Consider the following 18,287-nt stretch of genomic DNA (forward strand, 5'->3'; position numbering starts at 1 on the left):
TAGTTAATGTCAGTATAAGATCACAGGACAATGGTGGGTTCAAGGCCTGTCTCAGTATCTTACACACAGGCAGACAACCATCGAAAGGGTGGAGGAGGGGTTCTGGCCGACTTTATTTTCATTTATTTTTTTACCATATCTATGCAGCCAGAACCAAGTGGCCCATAAAGTTTTCAATAGCCGCACACCTGCCCCTCCCAGTACCGAAGGGGATCCTCAATTACCTTACATTTCATTTTATTACAGAACATAAATATGCATTCTGGCAACTATGTACAAAGGGTGCACACAAACGCATTTTACACGCATTAACAGTTGCTATGATGTAAAACACTTTTTTTCATTTTCATCAAAAGCATTTTTCTCATTTATTTCCTCTTCTGGCATACAGTGCACAGTATTCACAATCCTCAGCAGAGTGACATGAAATGTATTTACAAGACAACAGACACTAGAAATTTTCCAACGCGCGCGCACAACTCTTTCCCATTGGAGCTGCTCCATGATTGTGGCTAGTGCAAAAATAAAGCTTTAAACCCCCCCCCCCCCAAACGCCCCCTGATATCTTCAGAGCTATTCATGCCTCTTTGCACAGTCATGGGGAATGTGGAAGTCATGTGATTTCAAAAATGGCGGCATCTCGAATTAAGACTTGGAATTCACAGCCCCCCCCCCCCAAAAAACCCTTGTTGATTCAAAGCCTTGTGTGCAAAGTTTGAAAATGGTTTATTTGACTACCAAACTATATAGCAGTATAAAAGTGGCAGTGTTGACTGAGAAATATTCAGATCTTTAAAAAAAAACCAAAACGTTGTAATTTATATTTTGATCAATCTTGAAGTATTAAGGAGAATAACACATTTTTATAACTGAATTAACCTATAAAATGTGACATTTATGGCCCCCCAAAATATATAAATATTGTTCTTTAACACAATCTAAATGAGAGACTGGACAGAAGCACGCCTTCAGATAGCAGCCAACCAGCGCACTCCAATTTGAGTCTCCATTGCGGCAAGATCCGATAACACTCAATTTTAGCGGTTTGGCATTGCCGGATTATTACCGGGAACCAATTCTTGGTTATTGGCTGAAAATATCATCTTCTTCACTGTTTCCGTGTGCAGCCAAATGCACACAGAAACATCAACGCTTCTTTGATGCCATCCGGTGGCCAAGGAACTATGTTGATATGAGCGAAGGAGGTTCGATTGAGAAAAGTGCTTTGATGCTATCTTGCAACATCTTGTGTCAGTTATAACGTTTTTATTTATTTTTGGCATGTGTATGATTTAGATCCTGGCATGTGAAGACCTTTATTTAATCTACCGAATGGAAGAATTTATTCTTTACATTTTTTTTATTTGACCTTTTTGTCAGTTTGTATATTTTAACCTACGCGTTCATTTCTAAATTGAGGGCGACTCAGTGGAACCCCTGCAGGTCACAGCGAAGTACTGCACGCCATTAATAGCCTCTACTGCTTCAAATTGCGATAATCGAACTAAATTAGGAAGCATTCGGAAAAATGATGCTGCGTTTATTAATATATTTTTGTAGAGATGAACAGTCACCAAAATCTCGATTGATGAATGATTAAAATTAAAGCTGCTAATTTTCACCTGATATTTTTCTTATTTTATACTTGTTGAAGCATCTTTGTTGAAATATCTTTGTTTGGTTTACCTGAGTTGTCACGAAACGCGGAGTATGGACACTCAAGTCATCATACCGAACGTTGTGTTTTGTTCCAACTCGTCAACTAGTTGAAGGTGAATCTACAGCGCCCCCAAAAGGTCACAGCCAAGTAGTGCAGTCAATTTTAACCTCAAGGTAGGAACCATGACTCAATTGTTCAACATTGATTGATGGCTTACCAGAATACTGTAGTGTTAGTTCCGTGGATGACTGGCCAGAAATGTGCACATTTGACGGCGATAAAGCGCAAAAAAAAAAAAAAAAAAAAACGCGTTACAAGGCACTGCCAAGTCTGACTGGAATACGTTGAGACGAAACAAAAAGGACGGCGACACTCGAGGCGCCTCTTACTCATTTTTCCCCCCCTTAAGAATGGCCATGTTACGAAGGGACGTCCCACAAAGCAGCGCGATGGCGTGTATCTCTGCGAAGAGAAATGCTTAAGTGTCATTAGCTCATCGGAAAAAAAAACTTTTTTTTTTCAATTTCCCTTCCCTTCTTTGGCCTTAAGGAACATGCTCAATCCTTTAAAAAAAAAAAGATATGGAATTGTTAAAACGGTCTCCTGATGTTACGGATGTAAACGAATGCGAAGAGGGCAGCGGCGGCTCCTGTTAGCACAGCGATTAGCCCCAGATAAGGCGCTGAGGGCGCAGGATCGGCTTGGGAATCGGAGCATCCGTTCATATGATGGGGCGACTGCAAATAGGAGAAAATAGATGTAAATATGACATTCTGGAATGTGGTATTCAAAACTAAAATTAAAAAAAAAATATTGAGGATCACAAGAAATTGTGTTTGGACTTTGGAGGTACCATTAACGCAGCATACAAGTGGATTGTTTTGGGGAGTGAGGTTTGCATTTCATTCATTAATTATTATTATTATTATTATTTATTTTTTTTGGTCATGCTTTATTTCCATCGTACCTTTTTCAGAACACGCAGCTCCACGTCCTCCCCCGCTGTCCGGAACAAATCCACGGCAGCTCTGTGTGTCTGTTCTTCCAGCTTGACACCATTGATCTACACATATAAAAAAAATAATAAAATAAAATAATAATAATAATAAATAAAAAGCGCCATGCTCAACAAATGTGATTTTTTTTAAATTCATAAATAAAAATTGAAAACAGATAAACTCAACTCAACTGTATTTACAGAGCACTTTCAAACAGATGAATCAGGATAAAATGAATTGTTTTTTCACTTATATATATATATATAAATATATGTGGTTAGGCAATGAATTGAACTTGTACCTCAAGGCAGCACTCTATAACCCGTATTGTTTTGTGTTTTTTGTTATTGTAAAGTGTCCTTGGGTGTCTTGAAAGGCGCTTATAAATAAAATGTATTATTATTATTATTATATTGGAAACACCCCCCCACCCCAAAAAAAAACCTGTGATACAATGAGCGCACGAAAGGTGACCCACAATGTCGGTCAGAATGTGTTACTTTTCCCTGTAGCATGTATATTTGTGCGTGAAGCTCAAAAGTATGTTGGTGTTTGTTTTTTGTTTTTTTTTTACCGCTAGGATCCGGTCACCCTCCTGAAGCCTCCCGTCCAGCGCCGCGGCGCCATCCTCCTTAATTTTGGACACGTAGATGCCGCTGTCATTGACGACGTACTCCTGGTCCACGCCGCCCACAATATTGAAGCCCAGGCCTGCAAAGACATCACGGGAGCACAAGAAGGGAATGACAGGAATGTCTTCTTTGGGGCTCGGTGAAATGGCCTTAAGGTAATGTACCCTCCCGTCTCACACACACACACAGACACACGCACAGAAACACAAATATAATTTCCAAATTATATAATACAGATTATGATACTTAGGTCAGTGACCCTTCAGAAAATTGGCGAAAATATTGATCATTGTAAAGGAAATGTTTGCAAATTCGGATTTTGAAAAACACAATTTCAAAAGAAACATTTTCCTTCGTATCACAGTTTTTACTGCGCCCCTCAGGGGGGGAAACTTAAAACAAAATGCGATCAAAATGTCTCACGATTATGCACTCGTCTAAGTTAGTAAGTACCAAATTATTAAAGCCAACGCGTCCTTTGCAATCAGTAAAATCATGCGTCCATACATGATGCTTAATTAATTGTCCTTTTAATTACTGAACAAACTCTTGAAAGTTGCACTTTTTGGCAATTGCTTTATTTTTCAAAGTCTTCAGCCCTCGTCGAAAGTTTTAAATGGGCACCAGAATGTCTTGAGTTTGGTACCATGTCCAGCGCAGGCACAGTCAGATTCACTTTTAGTCTGACAGGCCCAGCAAAAACATTGAAAAAAAAGGCGTCCACAAGCATACAAACGCATTGATGAGGGACAAAAATCCATCGGTTTGACTCCAGTGGTCAGCAAGAATGTTTTGCCAACGCTGCCAGCAATTAATTCATTTGTCCTTTGTTAACTTGGTGAGTTACTTAACCACTAGCTCGATGAGTTTCGCCACTAGCCACGTAACTTAGCTGCGGCTAGGGCTAACCACCGCTGCCATGAAATGATCTTTACCTGCAGGCCCTCGCTTGAGTTTTATGTCCACCGTGTTCGAGGACAGCGAGCCGTTCATGGTTGTTGTGAAGGAGATCGTTTAAAAGAAGAGGCGACGCAGCACTCAAACTTAATTGCGTGAAGGTGAACTCATTGGAGAATTATCCGCGATTTGCTCGCTTACTCGGACGACCAAAGATGAAGCTTTGCGCGCGGCTGCTGCCCCCTAGCGAAAGACACCTGTAAAATTTCACTCCAAAAAATCTTTTTCATATACAGTACTAATATTCGTATTTTCTTTCAGATATTGTATTTGGATGACATATTTTATAACGTAAATAAAACAATATTTGTAGTAACGCAAATGTTAAAGGATGTTACAAGATTGCGTTTTTTTAACATTTGAATATTCATTCATAACATGATTTTGACATTCACTTCAATATAACAAACACAACTCAGGTCGCGACATGTGTAAAATTGTACATTTTAATTTTATAATATGTCACGTTTAATATATTTTCTTTCATATGTGTCTGACATTTGATTGCATGGCTGAAAACCGTGTTATTAAATTAAAAATTCTTTGGGGGACATGAATTAATGACTTCATACATTAATTTGAATTTATGGAACTATAAATTAGTTATAGATTGGTCTAAAGACACTTGGGTGGCAATGCATATGTGTTTTGATGTCACAGAGGTTCTAGTTTTAAGATGTAATTTTGATTAAAAAGGAATATTTTAGAAAACAAGTTGAAATAATTGTACGTTTGTATTTATATACAGCAGTGTGTTTCAGCCATACTTTTTGAAAGCAAAAAGTAATATTGAGTAATTGTATGAAACTCGTAAATGACATGAAATAAGATATAGAGATGATTTCAGAGGTGCATGCATCACTTCATGGTATTATTCCGCCGGCATTACTTAAAAAGCCAAGCATCACTGACACATTTTTATTATTTCAGTCAAATGTCCGATATACAAGTACATTTTGGGGGGGGGGGGGGGGGAATAGAATAAATCAGTCACTTAGTGTTTGCCATTATCTTGCGGCAAAAAAAAAAAAAAAGTACCACTGTTATCTTTGGCAATAAATCACTTCATTCTTAATATCTTCCTTCCACCGTGTCAAGGCGCCGGAAAACATGTCATTTTGCAACTTGGAAGGAGCCAAGGCTTTAAATAGCACGTTTCAACTTTAGCTTCCTGTTTTATTCATTACAAAAGGATGCAGACAGTGAGAAAGCTTTTCATTGAACGTAATTAAGATAACCTTTATTTGTCCACACTGGGGAAATTTGCAGTAAGATTGTGGGACTCAGAATTTACTCACTTTTGTCTTTTTTCTCATTGGAACGCAATACAAACGTGAAATTCTTCGGACCAGATGACAGCATGAAATGGACCTTTTTACCATGCGTGTACACCATCATAGGTGCCAGTGTACTTCGGGCTGAGCGCCGACACGAAGAACATAGCCTTGTTGTGTTTGGAGTAGAGCCGCCGAATATAACCAAAAGAAAGATCATCGAAGGGATGTCCTAAATAGTACGACAGAGTAAATTGCAAGACGTAATAGAGCAACGTTAGCGAACATTAGCTTTTGCGCGTTAATGCGAGTAGTGGTGCGTCATGCTGAAAAGGTCCATTCATGTTTTTTTTTCCCCCTCCCTTAGATACTATTATGTTACAAGTGCAGTTCTAACGTCAGTATATAGCAAAGCATTATTTTTATGCTTTCTGAGATAAATTATTTTTCAAAAGAATACCTTCTGCTAAATGAGCGCGTGTGTGTCAAATTCCAAAGGCGTGCGACGCGCGCATGATTTCTCAGGGTTTGTTTTTTTTTCTCCCTCGTTCAAATTCAGTTCGTCCTTCTAGTGCGTGGCATTCAGATCATGTTAGGCGCCACGCTATAGAGTGCCACGTCGCCAGTCACCCGCAGCAGGGTGACGTCCTCCAGGCCGCCCACGCGGTGCTCGTACTCCAGCAGGTGGGTGCCGTCCACGGCCACTTTGAACACGTCCTCCTCGACCAGGATCTTCAGCTGTGAGAAGGAACGTCGGGGTGTGTCGGAAAAGTTAGTGAGGTAGACCGTAGAGCTGAACTACTTTGAAAATTCATTCAAGATTTGCCTTTTTACCTCAAAGCGTTGGCCTTGAACAAAGGGGAAAACTCCGTCCCTTTCCTCGGGCCCCCAACGGCCTCCAATGCTGGAATTTCTGACGATGGTCTGCTCGTGGAAGCGAGGGTTGAAGTGAAAGACCACATCTGAGCCCTTCATGAAGTCAATGTGGAACCTGGATCGTGAGAGGGAGACAAAATAAACATTCGGTACAATACCGAGTCATTCGCAGTGGCGTTGAATCAGGGTTCGACATCAACGGTGACCCCAGGACCTGGTGTCGAGCCACGAGCAACCTTTGGAGGCCGGCCTGACTAGGCCAGCAAAAATTTCAAAGTTACCTACCTGCTGGCTCCAGGAACCGGCTCCCCGACGATGGTGATGACGAGACGCGGCATTAGTCCGGCATGGAGTGGGAGATCATATGGCACCATCTGCAAGAAAAAACAAATATATCATATTCATAATCGAAGCCCACCACAAGATGTTGACTCCATTTTTAAAGACAAGACGTCCTTCTTGGAGCGAAACGTGGTTTAAGTCATTCATTCATCTTCCGAGCCGCTTGATCCTCACTAGGGTCGCGGGGGGGCTGGAGCCTATCCCAGCTGTCTTCGGGCAGCAGGCGGGGGACACCCTGAATCGGTTGCCAGCCAATCACAGGGCACACAGAGACGAACAACCATCCACGCTCACACTCCCACCTAGGGACAATTTAGAGTGTTCAATCAGCCTGCCATGCATGTTTTTGGAATGTGGGAGGAAACCGGAGCACCCGGAGAAAACCCACGCTGGACCGGGGAGAACATGCAAACTCCACACAGGGAGGCTGGAGATGGAATCGAACCCGGTACCTCTGCACTGTGAAGCGACGTGCTAACCACTGGACTACCGGGCCATTCCATCTCAAAGTGGCAAATGAAACATAAAATGAACTCTGACAGGAAAACGCTCATCCATACAATTGAACTTGTTGCAGACTAATTTACGCTGCCCGCCTAAAATGGTTTGCAATTGCCTTTGGATACCACAAGAGGGTGCCAAATGACTAATGTCTAAATGAAACTCTTCAACTCACTTCCCTGGCACAAAAGGTGCCACTAAGGCAATATTGTGACTGAATTTTTTGGGGTGAGTAACTGATGATATGTTCTTCACAACCCCAAAAAAGCAAACAAACATCCCTGAAAAGCCCACAAAGTCACTGTGCGTTTTCCTTAACAGCAACCATACATCAAAAATGAGCAAAACTGAGACATTTTATTTGTAGTGACTTAAAAATAAAAATTGCGGCCAGTGATACAAATAGTGATTTTTGTGCATGCAGCAAAGCAGTCATATCAATATACTCAATGTGTCCATCATAGTATAGAATTCATATAACACTGGTGCTCAGAGTCTTAATTCCCCCGTGCGCCGTGTTTTCATCAAACCACATGTCGATTCTGGAGATGACGTCCTTTGCCTCTTTCAATTATTTGGCGGATAAAATCTGGGCTGAAAGACAAGAAGATATTTTCAACAAAAAATAAAAAATAAACCCATTCGACTTTGTGATGATGCTTCTCGCCCCCAGCAGACTTTGACGTGTTATTGCCCGAGCCCTCGTCAGGAAATTCTGCATCCCAGTGAGGCGGGAAACAGATTGGAAAAAGTTGTCGTTTCCACCAGACGGTACAGGTGCAAGGATTTTCCCATTCTACATCGCATTAAACCAGACCGCTTGGTGGAAAAACATCAAGCCAAAGGTTCGTCACCACAAAAGCTTTACTCCACACCACCGCAAGCCAGCAAGCAAACGGACTGAACGCAATTTATTGTACTCACCAGCATGCCTCCTGGAGCTGCAGGGTTGTCGTAAGGACCCATTGGGCCTGGACCGGGACCGTAGGGACCCGGTGCCGGTGGGAAACCTCCACCGCCAGGTCCCCAAGAGCCAGCGGGAATAGGGGGAAAGCCTCCACCAGGGGGGAATGCCGGGAAAGCACCTGGGCCTGCAGAAGGGGGGAAACCGCCCGGACCTCCTGGGCCGTACATGCCGTTACCCCCTGGTGGGTAGTTACCCGGGAGAGGCATGTTGGGATAAGACCCGGGAGGAGCGCCGGGACCGGAGGGGAAAGGTCCAGCTGGGTATGGAACGGGCCCACCGGGTAATTGACCAGGTGCTCCTTCTGGTGGGTAGTGCCCTGGGAACTGACCGGGCGCCCCGGGGCTGGCGGGGTACTGCCCCGGAGCCCCTGGCGCCGGAGGATATTGTCCAGGCATCCCGGGATTCGAAGGGAATCCACCCGGCGCAGAAGGAGGCCCCGGGTAGTGACCTGGCGCTCCGGGGCCAGAGGGGAAGGGAAACTGGCCCGGCGCCCCGGGGCCCGTGCCACTAGAGAAACCGGAGGGGGCTGAGGGCTGAGTTGGAGCTCCGGGGGCTGACGAGGGCCATCCGGGGTTGGAAGGAGGCGGAGGATTGTTTGCTGGTGCTGTCGGGTTGGTGTTGCCTTGTGGTTTGGCCTGGCTTGGGGTACTGTCTCCCAAAGCGTCCGTTAGCTACGGTGGTGGTGGTGGGGGCAGGGGGGGTTAACAAGTGTCATTATACAAATATAATTGTAACAAAACCATGCATACGGGAAAACTCACCGAGAAATCCGACATGACCTAAAAGAAAGACAAGAGTGAATATGAGTATTTTTGGGCCGGGTAACAAGCTGTCAAGCAGGAGGGAGTGTCATTCTCACTCACACTCACACACATCTGAGTAATGGCACACTAAACATTTCCATTCTAGACAAATGAGTCACAAAGTCCATGAAGGTGGACGCCCGAGTGGAACGAACCGACGTTAGGCTAGGCAAATCAAGCGCTGTCACCTCGTATGCGCTAAAGGCTATTTACTTGTTTGGCCAAACGAGCTAAGTTGCTACAGTAGTGTTGACAGGGTGACTGGGCTAACTGTGGCTGCGAAACTGTTAGCGACCGAAGGCTAACTCGCTTGCTCGTTAACTCCGCTGGCAGTATAAGAAGGCAACAGGAAAAAAATATGGGATTATTGTCGATAAAAACCTGGCCGGGTGGTGCAGTCTTCAGAAGTGAAAGTGGGTCGCTTGTTGTCCAGGAGCGTAGGCCAGTTAGCCAGCCAATTTAGCCTCCTTTAGCTAAGTTAGCTAACTACAAGCTGCCTCAGCTGCCTGCTTGCTTGCCTGCCTGCCACAACTCTTAAAAGAGGAAGTGCAGGCGCGCCCATTGGATGGCGTCACGGCATTGACATTTTCAGAAATTCTTCATTTTATTACATTATACTGTATTTAGAACTGATAAAAAAGATATAGAAGTTAAGAATATAGATACCGAAATGTGTAATGTCATTTTATTTTGTCAGGTGTCAGGATCTGGGAAAATGTAGAGAAATACCGTCTTCAAAACGCTGGACATCTTATTAAGTTTGAATGTAATCATGTTTAAAATAGATATACAGTACATACACTGATTTTGTATTTTGTTACGATCACCAATTAATTGAATTTTAATCATGACAATTGTTTTTGAATCTTAAAAAGATATACAGAGGAAGCTATCGATACAAATTGCGTATTTTTATCAGATAATATCCAAGTATAATTATTCCCACAGTTCATGTCGCCGATCGAGTTCCTCTTTCTATTGTTCATTTTTAGAAATTCAAAACTTTCATCAATAGATTTATTTAAGACAGCGGTCAGTGATGATGGATGACGTCGAGAAGGAGGAGCTCTTGTTCCGGGTTGGCCAAATCCGTCACAAACTGTGAAGTATTAAAAAAAACAAAAAACATTGAACGCGTATCTTCCATTCCGAACGGAAGCCTTCCGTGTCTACGAGCTTCGAACTCCGGAAACAATGGTGAGTGTTTCGTTTATGTCGGTGAGAAAGTTGACATCACGTTCGCTTGTGGGTTTTCGTTTGGTGTTGTTGACGAACGTAAAGTTTTGGAGGTGCGGCTGCAGGAAGAAAAGTAAGACCGTTGGCTGGCTAGCGTTAGCTTGGTAGCTTTAGCATGAGTTCCACCCTTTAGCGTCCAAAGCGATATGAATTATCAACTGGTTTCCGGATTTGGGTGTCAAAGTAAAAGTAATCGTTAACGGACCATTTGGATTTTATGTCAGATACAATACAATACAATAGATGCTGATTTATATAGCGCTTTCACAACAGCGGCAGCTGTAACAAAGCGCTTAACAAAACGGATAACAAAGTAAAATAATAAACATAACATAAAACACTGACAGTCGCACGGTCCTAACCACTTTTCCGTCACACGCTTTGTTGTTTTATGCATTTGGAGATGAAAGAGGAGAGAATCAAAGTGTACATTATGTGCACACGTCGGCTACAAGCCAAGTTTCAAAGTCAACAAGAAGCTGCAGCATCCATTGATGAAAAAAAGCGATTGGTTCACTCCTGTCCCATGAAAATCAATTTCAATTCCCAGCGGCGACTCTCGGTTCCAAATACGCATCGGCGCTCTGCGCCAACGCTCCTCTCTCCTCATCCTCAACTTCAGCAACCATCCATCCACACCAACGCCAACTGTCCAACAGCACCGACATCTCCACTGAGCAAAACGGGGTTGTGAAAAATGCTGCCCATTACAGGCGCAAAAAACACAAGTGCCCCAGGTCTGTCGAGCACTAACAGTCAATGGCGCCGACAATCCTCCCAATCAAAATCTGTGCTGGTACAGGCGTGCTGCCGAGAAGGCGCAACCACCAAGCACAGATACTTCTCCTTAGATTGACCAAAAAAAGCACCTGCCGAAGGCTGCCTACTCGGGCGCCATCTTGGAAAAAAAAATTCAAGCTGGCGAGCGTAGCTAACGTCACGTCGTTTCTGCTCTGAGGTTACTTCACAAAGCTAAGAAGCTCAGTGAAATTGCTATTCATTAATAGAGAAATTAGTACTTTTAGTGAACCTTCGAATTGAAAAATTGTTATTTTTGCTAGTGTGCTAGTTAATGAGCCTCACGTGAAGGCGTTTTTTTTTTTTTTTTTTTTGCGTATGCAACATAGGTCATCATTGTGTACATGCTAGATTCATGTCATTGCTGTTTCATGATATTCCCCCTTTTTTTCTTTTTCCGCTATTTTGTGGTATCAATGTACAACTCTAATTAAATAGTTGTATATTTTCACTCTTTGTAGCAGGGCTTGGTACTCTAGGAATAACCTAAATTCACTGAATTGTGTTGACAAATTATTCATTTTGTGCCCACACTATATATTGTGACCACCATTGTTCCCAATGTTTTATTTTGAAAATATTTGAAGTTGTTTTCATACTTGGTTGCTTTTGACTGCGTGTCTCTACAATGAAAGGGAGTTAACTAGCTCTCTAGCTGGTCAGAAATAAAATACCATAGCAGAAAGTAGCACCGGTGTCACAAATATCATTTGTGGTTCCTCATTCTTTGTCTTCTTGTCTAACTGCATTTCCTATTGTGTCACTTGCGCTGAAAGTCTGCCAAATCTCCGAGGATCTTCTTAAAGCTCAGAGAAATCCCGCCTCCCTTTCGGGCCATCTGTTGAGGACGCTTTCATTATACAGACTGAAGACTTTGAAGGAGCGCATATCTGCACACTGTGGAGTTATGTAATGTGATGAGGAGGTAACACAGAGGTGCAGAGCATTCAAATCTTGTTGAACCAGCAGGGTATTATTATTATTTTAGTTTGTTGTCAGCTGTGGGTCAGATCGGGAAGCCTTCAGCAAGTCGTGCCGTGCAACCGCCTGGATAAACTTCTTAGCTGCTTAAAAGCAATGAAACCAAGTGCCTACTAGGTGACCTAAAAAGTTTCCTTTAAGACCCTGTGAAATGAATTCAGCAATTTGTTTCCATTACATTATGTTTGAAGATAATTGTCATGCAAGACATTAACATATTTGTGTTTGTTTGTTTTTTTTATACTCAATTTTAAAAAAAAGATAGTTCCGTAGATTAATGTGCAATTTTTGCAGAGATCCCCTTATAATTTCCCCATTGCGGGACAAATAAAGGATATCTTTCCTTACATACAATACAATACATGCGTATTTATATAGCGCTTTCACAACAGCGGCAGCTGTAACAAAGCGCTTAACAAAACGGTTAACAAAAAGTAAAATAATAAACACAACACATAAAACCACTTTTCCGTCACACGCTTTGTTGCATTCCTCCCAATCAAAATCTGTGCTGGTACAGGCGTGCTGCCGAGAAGGCGCAACCACCAACCAAAAAAAAACGCTGAAAACATTCCATATCAGGTCCACACGATGAAACAACAACAAACGTGACAAAACAAAAGACAAAAACACCAAAAAAGAACAAAAAAGCAAGGCTCTTGAAGAGCACTTGCCGAAGGCTGCCGACTCGGGCGCCATCTTGGGGGGAAAAAAATGTACATGTACAGTAAGAAACTTTTTTGAGAAAGCTGTAGCGGTAAGTTTTTTTTTTCAATTAAAAAAAAATAAAGAGAACATTTTTTTTGACAGTAAGTCAAACATGGACTATTGGTGATTTGTTTATTGCTTAATTGATGGTCATTTCTTTTTTTTTCATTAGAGTGAGTCCCTGACGGTGTGTGATGTGGATGAAGCTCTGGTCCAGAAGTTGACGGCGTTTCGTTTCCGCAAGGAGACCAACAATGCGGCCATCATCAGTGAGTATCGGTTCACATTCATTTCATTTCATGAATTTTTTTTTCATATTTTTACTTAATGTTTTCCTAAAGATTCGGCATACGCGGACTTCTCATGAATGGTTCAGTTTCATCAGTCAAAATCCTTGACAGTTTCCCAGAATTGGGTCACGCGCAGCCTTTAAGCCGTAAGCCAGCGATTGTGCTGGCGTGCGTTCTTATTTACACAGTACACCCCGCTGGGAAGATTGGTCGCCGCTTCCCGCTGGGTTTGGCAAAATGAAGGAAGATGCTTTCAATCTGAAGTCAAATGGGGTTTATATCAGTTTGAAAAAGCTGATATAAACCCCTACTATAAATTTTCTATTCTATTCAGGCTATCGTTGGGCGATAGGCGGCGGACAACACCCTGAACCGGTTGCCAGCCAATCGCACGGCACACAAGAGACGAACAACCTTTCACGCTCACAATCACACGAGGGACAATTTAGAGTGTTCAATCAGCCTGCCAAGCATGTTTTAGGGATGTGGGAGGAAACTGGAGTACCCGGAGAAAACCCACGCAGCTTCCCGGCTATCGTTGGGCGATAGGCGGCGGACAACACCCTGAACCGGTTGCCAGCCAATCGCATGGCACACAAGAGACGAACAACCATTCGCGCTCACAATCACACGGGGGACAATTTAGAGTGTTCAATCAGCCTGCCAAGCATGTTTTAGGGATGTGGGAGGAAACTGGAGTACCCGGAGAAAACCCACGCACCCACAGGGAAGGGCGGGACCGGAATCAAACCCTTCATCTCTGCACTTTGAGGCCGATGCGCGAAACAGTTGACCACCGTGCCTCTTCTGAAATATTTTATTTCCCCAAATGCATTTTAATGGGTGTCGATTACACCCGGCGTTTCACCATTTTCGGGGAATAGAGAGCAGGCTGTCAGCTTAAAAAAAAAGTCGGTGTCCGCTGTCCTACATTTAAGTACAGTTTGAATGTGCAAACGATACCTTAAAATTCTTGTATTGTTTATTCGCTCATCATGGATGATTTTCCTTTAAACCCCCCCACCCCCCTCATCCCCACGCACCCCCCAGTGAAGATCGATCAAGACAAGCATCTCGTGATCTTGGATGAAGAACTCGAGGTACATCAAATTTTTGACCAGTTCACTCTGTCAAGCGTTCATGTTTCGTCACTTGTTGTCGTTTTGTTTTCCAGAACATTCCGTTTGACGACCTGAAAGACGAGCTCCCGGAGAGGCAGCCTCGATTTGTGGTGTACAGTTACAAATACCATCACGATGACGGCCACGTGTCCTATCCTCTTTGCTTTATCTTCAGTAGCCCCGTGGGTGCGTACGCAAATTGCCCGACGCCCGACGATCGGCAATATCCGTCCGTCTGTGCTCACCGGAATGTTACCGTGTCTGCGTTTTGCCGCAGGTTGCAAACCGGAGCAGCAGATGATGTACGCAGGCAGTAAAAACAAGCTGGTGCTTACTGCTCAAATGACCAAGGTTTGTGAACATTACTACAAGTCATGGTCGAATACCGATACCGGGTATCGTATCGGAGCAATGTTAGCCTTATTTTTAGCTATTACGTCTGCCGATACCGGCCACCGATACTTGAGGCGAAAAAATTGATAAATCTGACATTGCGTAAGTGGTAGTAGTTAGCGCTGTACTGCGACAGTTAAACATATCGGTGAGTCATAATCTGTGTCAGGAAGAAAGGTCTGTGCGCATTTTTTTTTTTGGTGGGGGGGTTATTGTGTTGAATAAAATTCTATATAGGAAACATACTAGTAAGTGTGAATAATCGTACTGGTATTGGTTTGAAATAGTGTTTTGTTTTTTAATCCTGCTAACATTCTCCTACAGTCACATCCGCCATTTTTAAATCAAATGTTTTAACCAGCCAACATCCAACAACAAACCAAGAATCCGTTTTGTGTCATTTTAAAGCATTTTTTTTCCACTCTCAAATTTTCTACAATCAAAACATCATGCCAACATCGGCTAACAACATTGAGCCATTCACGTGTTGGCGCGTCATGATTTTATGCTTTGTGCCTCCTCTTGGCCACCAGGGGGCAGCATAAATACCAACACGCCAAATTTCACAACTCCGTAAGCTGCAGTAGTAAACGTTTTTCGCAAAGAATAAATGCATTTGAGTATGTTTTCCAATGTCTAGTTGTGTTCCTTCGCCATTGAAATATCCGTCGCTTAAATGTTGCAAATGTGCACCGACCTAAGTTTTGTTAGCCCGTCAATGGCCGTTTCCATTGTGTGTTAGCATTAGGCTAGTGAGCTTTTGAAAACTTGCTCACCATCTGCTAATTTTTGCCAGACATACATTTTCAAACCTGAATTCCAATATTTGCCGCCGCAGGTTTTTGAGATCCGGAACACGGAGGACCTGACGGAGGAATGGCTCCGGGAGAAACTTAGCTTCTTCCGTTAAGGAACCTCGGAAGGTTCACCTGCGCTGCTCTCTTTCCGAACCTCGACCTGATTTAAATAGTGTGTGTACTACTTCCTGTCTTGTTATGGGCTTCTCACCGCTTGAAATGTTTGCGGGTTGAGGCTCGGGCGGTTATCGTACAGCGTACGCCATCAGACGTGTACACCGCTAACCACCAGGTCTCATCCCACCCTCCCCATTTGTCATCTCTGTGTGTAAGCATGGAATGAAAACTCTTGTCGTGGACCAAACTCATCCACGTGTCCCAAGTGTTAAGTTTTGGGAGCATTTTCACAGGTTCCGAAAGTGTTAGTTTCACTTGTGTATTTTTGTCTCAAGTACTGTTCTTTTTTTTTTTTTTTTTTCCCTAATCGGTGTGGGAGATCAAACGTCCTGCCTCAACATGTGAAATTCAGCTTTGTGGTGAAGATTTATTTGAGGGATTATAAAGCATCGTCGAGGACAATGAGGCACTCGAGACCTGAGCATGGCTAGCTGCCATTTCCACACGTTAGCATTCGTATGCTCGCATTCAAGTGTTGATTTGATTTTTGAACCTGAGCTGCACACAGAATATGAAAACAAATATTTCCCGAATGGGGAAATGCTTGCTTTTTTGTCAAGAGCGTCGATCACAATTACTTTGGCGCCTTACTGCACAAACGACACGGCCGAGAAGTCTTTGTTTATCATACCATCCACAGTCGGGGTTTCACGAAATAAAATGAACGCGCCCATTGGACTCGTAACACGAGCGGAGAAGATTTCATAATCTTCAAATTGAGAATTGGGCTCTGTTATCACTTTGCCCGCCCAACTGTAAACAATTCTGGCTCCGCCCCTCACATCGTCCTATCACGATCGTCGCCAAGTGTCGCAATTCAAATCGAAATACCTTTGTCATCTTTAAAGCGGACATCTGCTTTTTTTTTCCAACAACGTAAAAAAAAAAAAGCTCAGGTGACATCATGAAATTTCTTTTCCCTAGTGGAAAGAATTACAGCAATGCTAATATGTGCATCCAACAACAGTGCAGCTCTACTTAGCGTATGGTTGATTCGACAAGATTTCCGTGTAGTTTGGGCGGCACGTGTAAATCTTGGCGTTGCCGAGACTCCTGGTCATGGGGGTCGGGGATGCTTCTTTAAATAAGATGAACTGTGACTTTACAATCTGGGAAAATGCACAAGTCACTCACATTTTTGGGGGTGGGGGGGCGGGGGGTGAAGTGGACACTTTACTGATCCTATGACGTCCTCATTGGTGTCCTCATCTCAAATACATTCCAAACTGGACAATTTACACATACTTGCGTGTTTCCTTCCTGAGATGATGTTCGTTTTTTTTTTTTCTTCTAAACTAACCCTTGTTCGCTAGTCGTGTTGATGAATGTCGCGCGTCGTGAATGCTGCATGTACTTTTGAAAGACGCCCCGCTGGAATGTTAGGTCAAGAAAATTAACAAGTCGCTTATTATTGTTAACGGAATGACGAGGCTCTCCCTGAATGTTCTGAACTCCCGTTTCAGGTTCTATTGCACGGATGTCGCTCCACTTTGCTTAATTAATGTCATCGTGGGGTTCTGTACAGTGGATGGCCCAAACTAGTTGAGAGCCTCCGTTATGCCAATAATCAATTTGTATCTTTCATTTTTTTTTTTAATTAATTGATTATTTCGACCGCAGACTTTTTTGGGGCGGCGGGGCATTGGATGTGCCAGTGACTTGAAATTTTGTGCCTTTTTTTTTTAAAGTCCATATATTTGTGATTGTCTTGGATCGTTGTTCAATCTTTTTGGGGTTTAAAATCAACATTGAAAAAAAAAATCAATGTGACCACAAGATAATTTGATCATTAAAATAATTACCGGTAATCGGCAAGCACTTAATGTTAACATAATAACTTTTGTGAACATAATGATCGGAAGCGGCGCTCTGGGAGTTGTGACAAAAGTGTAAAGAAAAAAGAAAGCCACAAAGAATGATTCTTTCGTGGAGGTGACATTTCTTCACCAATCCAGCGAATTACATGTGTCAATCAATGTAGTAGATCTGTCTATGTGGCGCATGCAGCGAACACAGTGTTTCTCCAAACGTGAATATCCCAGTTACTCACTCAAAGAAATTAAATCTGCTTCCATTGTTAGAAGACCAAACGCGACCAAGTTTTGATGGGCAGGATTAAAAATGTTCTTTGGACTTCTTGTTTTAGTGAAATGATGCACAATTTCTGGAAGTTGTGTGTCATCTGCTTCTTGGAATACTGTAACGTTTAAATATGAGACTCAAAACTCCGGCACAGGTTTCTAACTGTTTTGATTTAATTACTATTCTTATTTTTGCTTCATCAATTTGCTGCAGCTGCATTCCATTTGATATATTTGCTTACACTCTTTAACAAAGAAAAGCCCGGGTAAGCGTTGGGGTCTAAGGTGATGGAATTGATTGCTTCCCTCCCGATTATTATCATGAATATGTAGTGCCACCGTAGTCGTTTTGTCCTGCTGTTTTTTTTGTTTTCTTTCTAACTGAAAGAATGAAAAATGAGACGTTTATCAGATAGTGAAACTTGAGATTCAGTACTGTATTTGTATTTTCCATACTGCATTATAAGAATGCATCTGTAGTCTCCTGTTGTCCAAATAAAAGCATTGATAATGTTTAGATTTTTTTTTCCCCATGAGTCAATTCTGGACTGAATGTTGTACATGTACTGTGTGTATATTTTTAGATGATTAGGCACTCATCATGTATGTACATATATACAAACAGCTCTGGCCCAAAAAATATATGGAAAAACAACATGTGACTAACTTAAAATATAGCACTTAAAATATTAAAA

General features: G+C 42.5%; 3 protein-coding genes across 3 annotated transcripts; 1 reads left to right on the plus strand and 2 right to left on the minus strand.

Annotated features, from left to right (window-relative positions):
* Positions 1-770: 770 nt before the first annotated feature.
* On the minus strand, positions 771-4,413 carry synj2bp (synaptojanin 2 binding protein). The gene is made up of 4 exons (XM_052086065.1): positions 4,226-4,413; positions 3,233-3,369; positions 2,628-2,723; positions 771-2,397 (listed from the first exon to the last, which is right to left on the minus strand). The coding sequence occupies exons 1-4, from the start codon at positions 4,281-4,283 to the stop codon at positions 2,251-2,253; spliced, it is 438 nt and encodes a 145-aa protein (XP_051942025.1). The 5' UTR covers positions 4,284-4,413; the 3' UTR covers positions 771-2,250.
* A 738-nt stretch (positions 4,414-5,151) lies between these two features.
* lgals3a (lectin, galactoside binding soluble 3a) lies at positions 5,152-9,561 on the minus strand. Its single transcript, XM_052086051.1, has 6 exons — positions 9,392-9,561; positions 8,969-8,986; positions 8,165-8,878; positions 6,683-6,771; positions 6,356-6,512; positions 5,152-6,259 (listed from the first exon to the last, which is right to left on the minus strand). The coding sequence occupies exons 2-6, from the start codon at positions 8,981-8,983 to the stop codon at positions 6,104-6,106; spliced, it is 1,131 nt and encodes a 376-aa protein (XP_051942011.1). The 5' UTR covers positions 8,984-8,986; positions 9,392-9,561; the 3' UTR covers positions 5,152-6,103.
* Positions 9,562-10,047: 486 nt separating this feature from the next.
* gmfb (glia maturation factor, beta) lies at positions 10,048-18,109 on the plus strand. The gene is made up of 6 exons (XM_052086066.1): positions 10,048-10,207; positions 12,906-13,002; positions 14,074-14,123; positions 14,198-14,330; positions 14,422-14,495; positions 15,376-18,109. Exons 1-6 carry the CDS (start codon positions 10,205-10,207, stop codon positions 15,445-15,447), a joined length of 429 nt encoding a protein of 142 aa, XP_051942026.1. The 5' UTR covers positions 10,048-10,204; the 3' UTR covers positions 15,448-18,109.
* Positions 18,110-18,287: the final 178 nt, after the last annotated feature.

The sequence above is a fragment of the Hippocampus zosterae genome, chromosome 14 (genome assembly GCF_025434085.1).
Source record: "Hippocampus zosterae strain Florida chromosome 14, ASM2543408v3, whole genome shotgun sequence".
Lineage (NCBI taxonomy): Eukaryota > Metazoa > Chordata > Actinopteri > Syngnathiformes > Syngnathidae > Hippocampus > Hippocampus zosterae.

What these genes read in the sequence shown, in the direction of transcription:
- lgals3a (XM_052086051.1), bottom strand. An exon ending in CCGGTTCCTGGAGCCAGCAG is followed by an intron (nt 6,513 to 6,682) that starts GTAGGTAACTTT and finishes CTCACGATCCAG; the next exon opens with GTTCCACATTGACTTCATGA. An exon ending in TTCAAGGCCAACGCTTTGAG is followed by an intron (nt 6,260 to 6,355) that starts GTAAAAAGGCAA and finishes TCCTTCTCACAG; the next exon opens with CTGAAGATCCTGGTCGAGGA.
- synj2bp (XM_052086065.1), bottom strand. Translation starts at nt 4,283, where the DNA reads ATGAACGGCTCGCTGTCCTCGAACACGGTGGACATAAAACTCAAGCGA. An exon ending in AGGGTGACCGGATCCTAGCG is followed by an intron (nt 2,724 to 3,232) that starts GTAAAAAAAAAA and finishes TTATATGTGTAG; the next exon opens with ATCAATGGTGTCAAGCTGGA. An exon ending in AGCTGCGTGTTCTGAAAAAG is followed by an intron (nt 2,398 to 2,627) that starts GTACGATGGAAA and finishes TCCTATTTGCAG; the next exon opens with TCGCCCCATCATATGAACGG.
- gmfb (XM_052086066.1), top strand. An exon ending in CAACAATGCGGCCATCATCA is followed by an intron (nt 13,003 to 14,073) that starts GTGAGTATCGGT and finishes CGCACCCCCCAG; the next exon opens with TGAAGATCGATCAAGACAAG. An exon ending in TCTTGGATGAAGAACTCGAG is followed by an intron (nt 14,124 to 14,197) that starts GTACATCAAATT and finishes TTTGTTTTCCAG; the next exon opens with AACATTCCGTTTGACGACCT.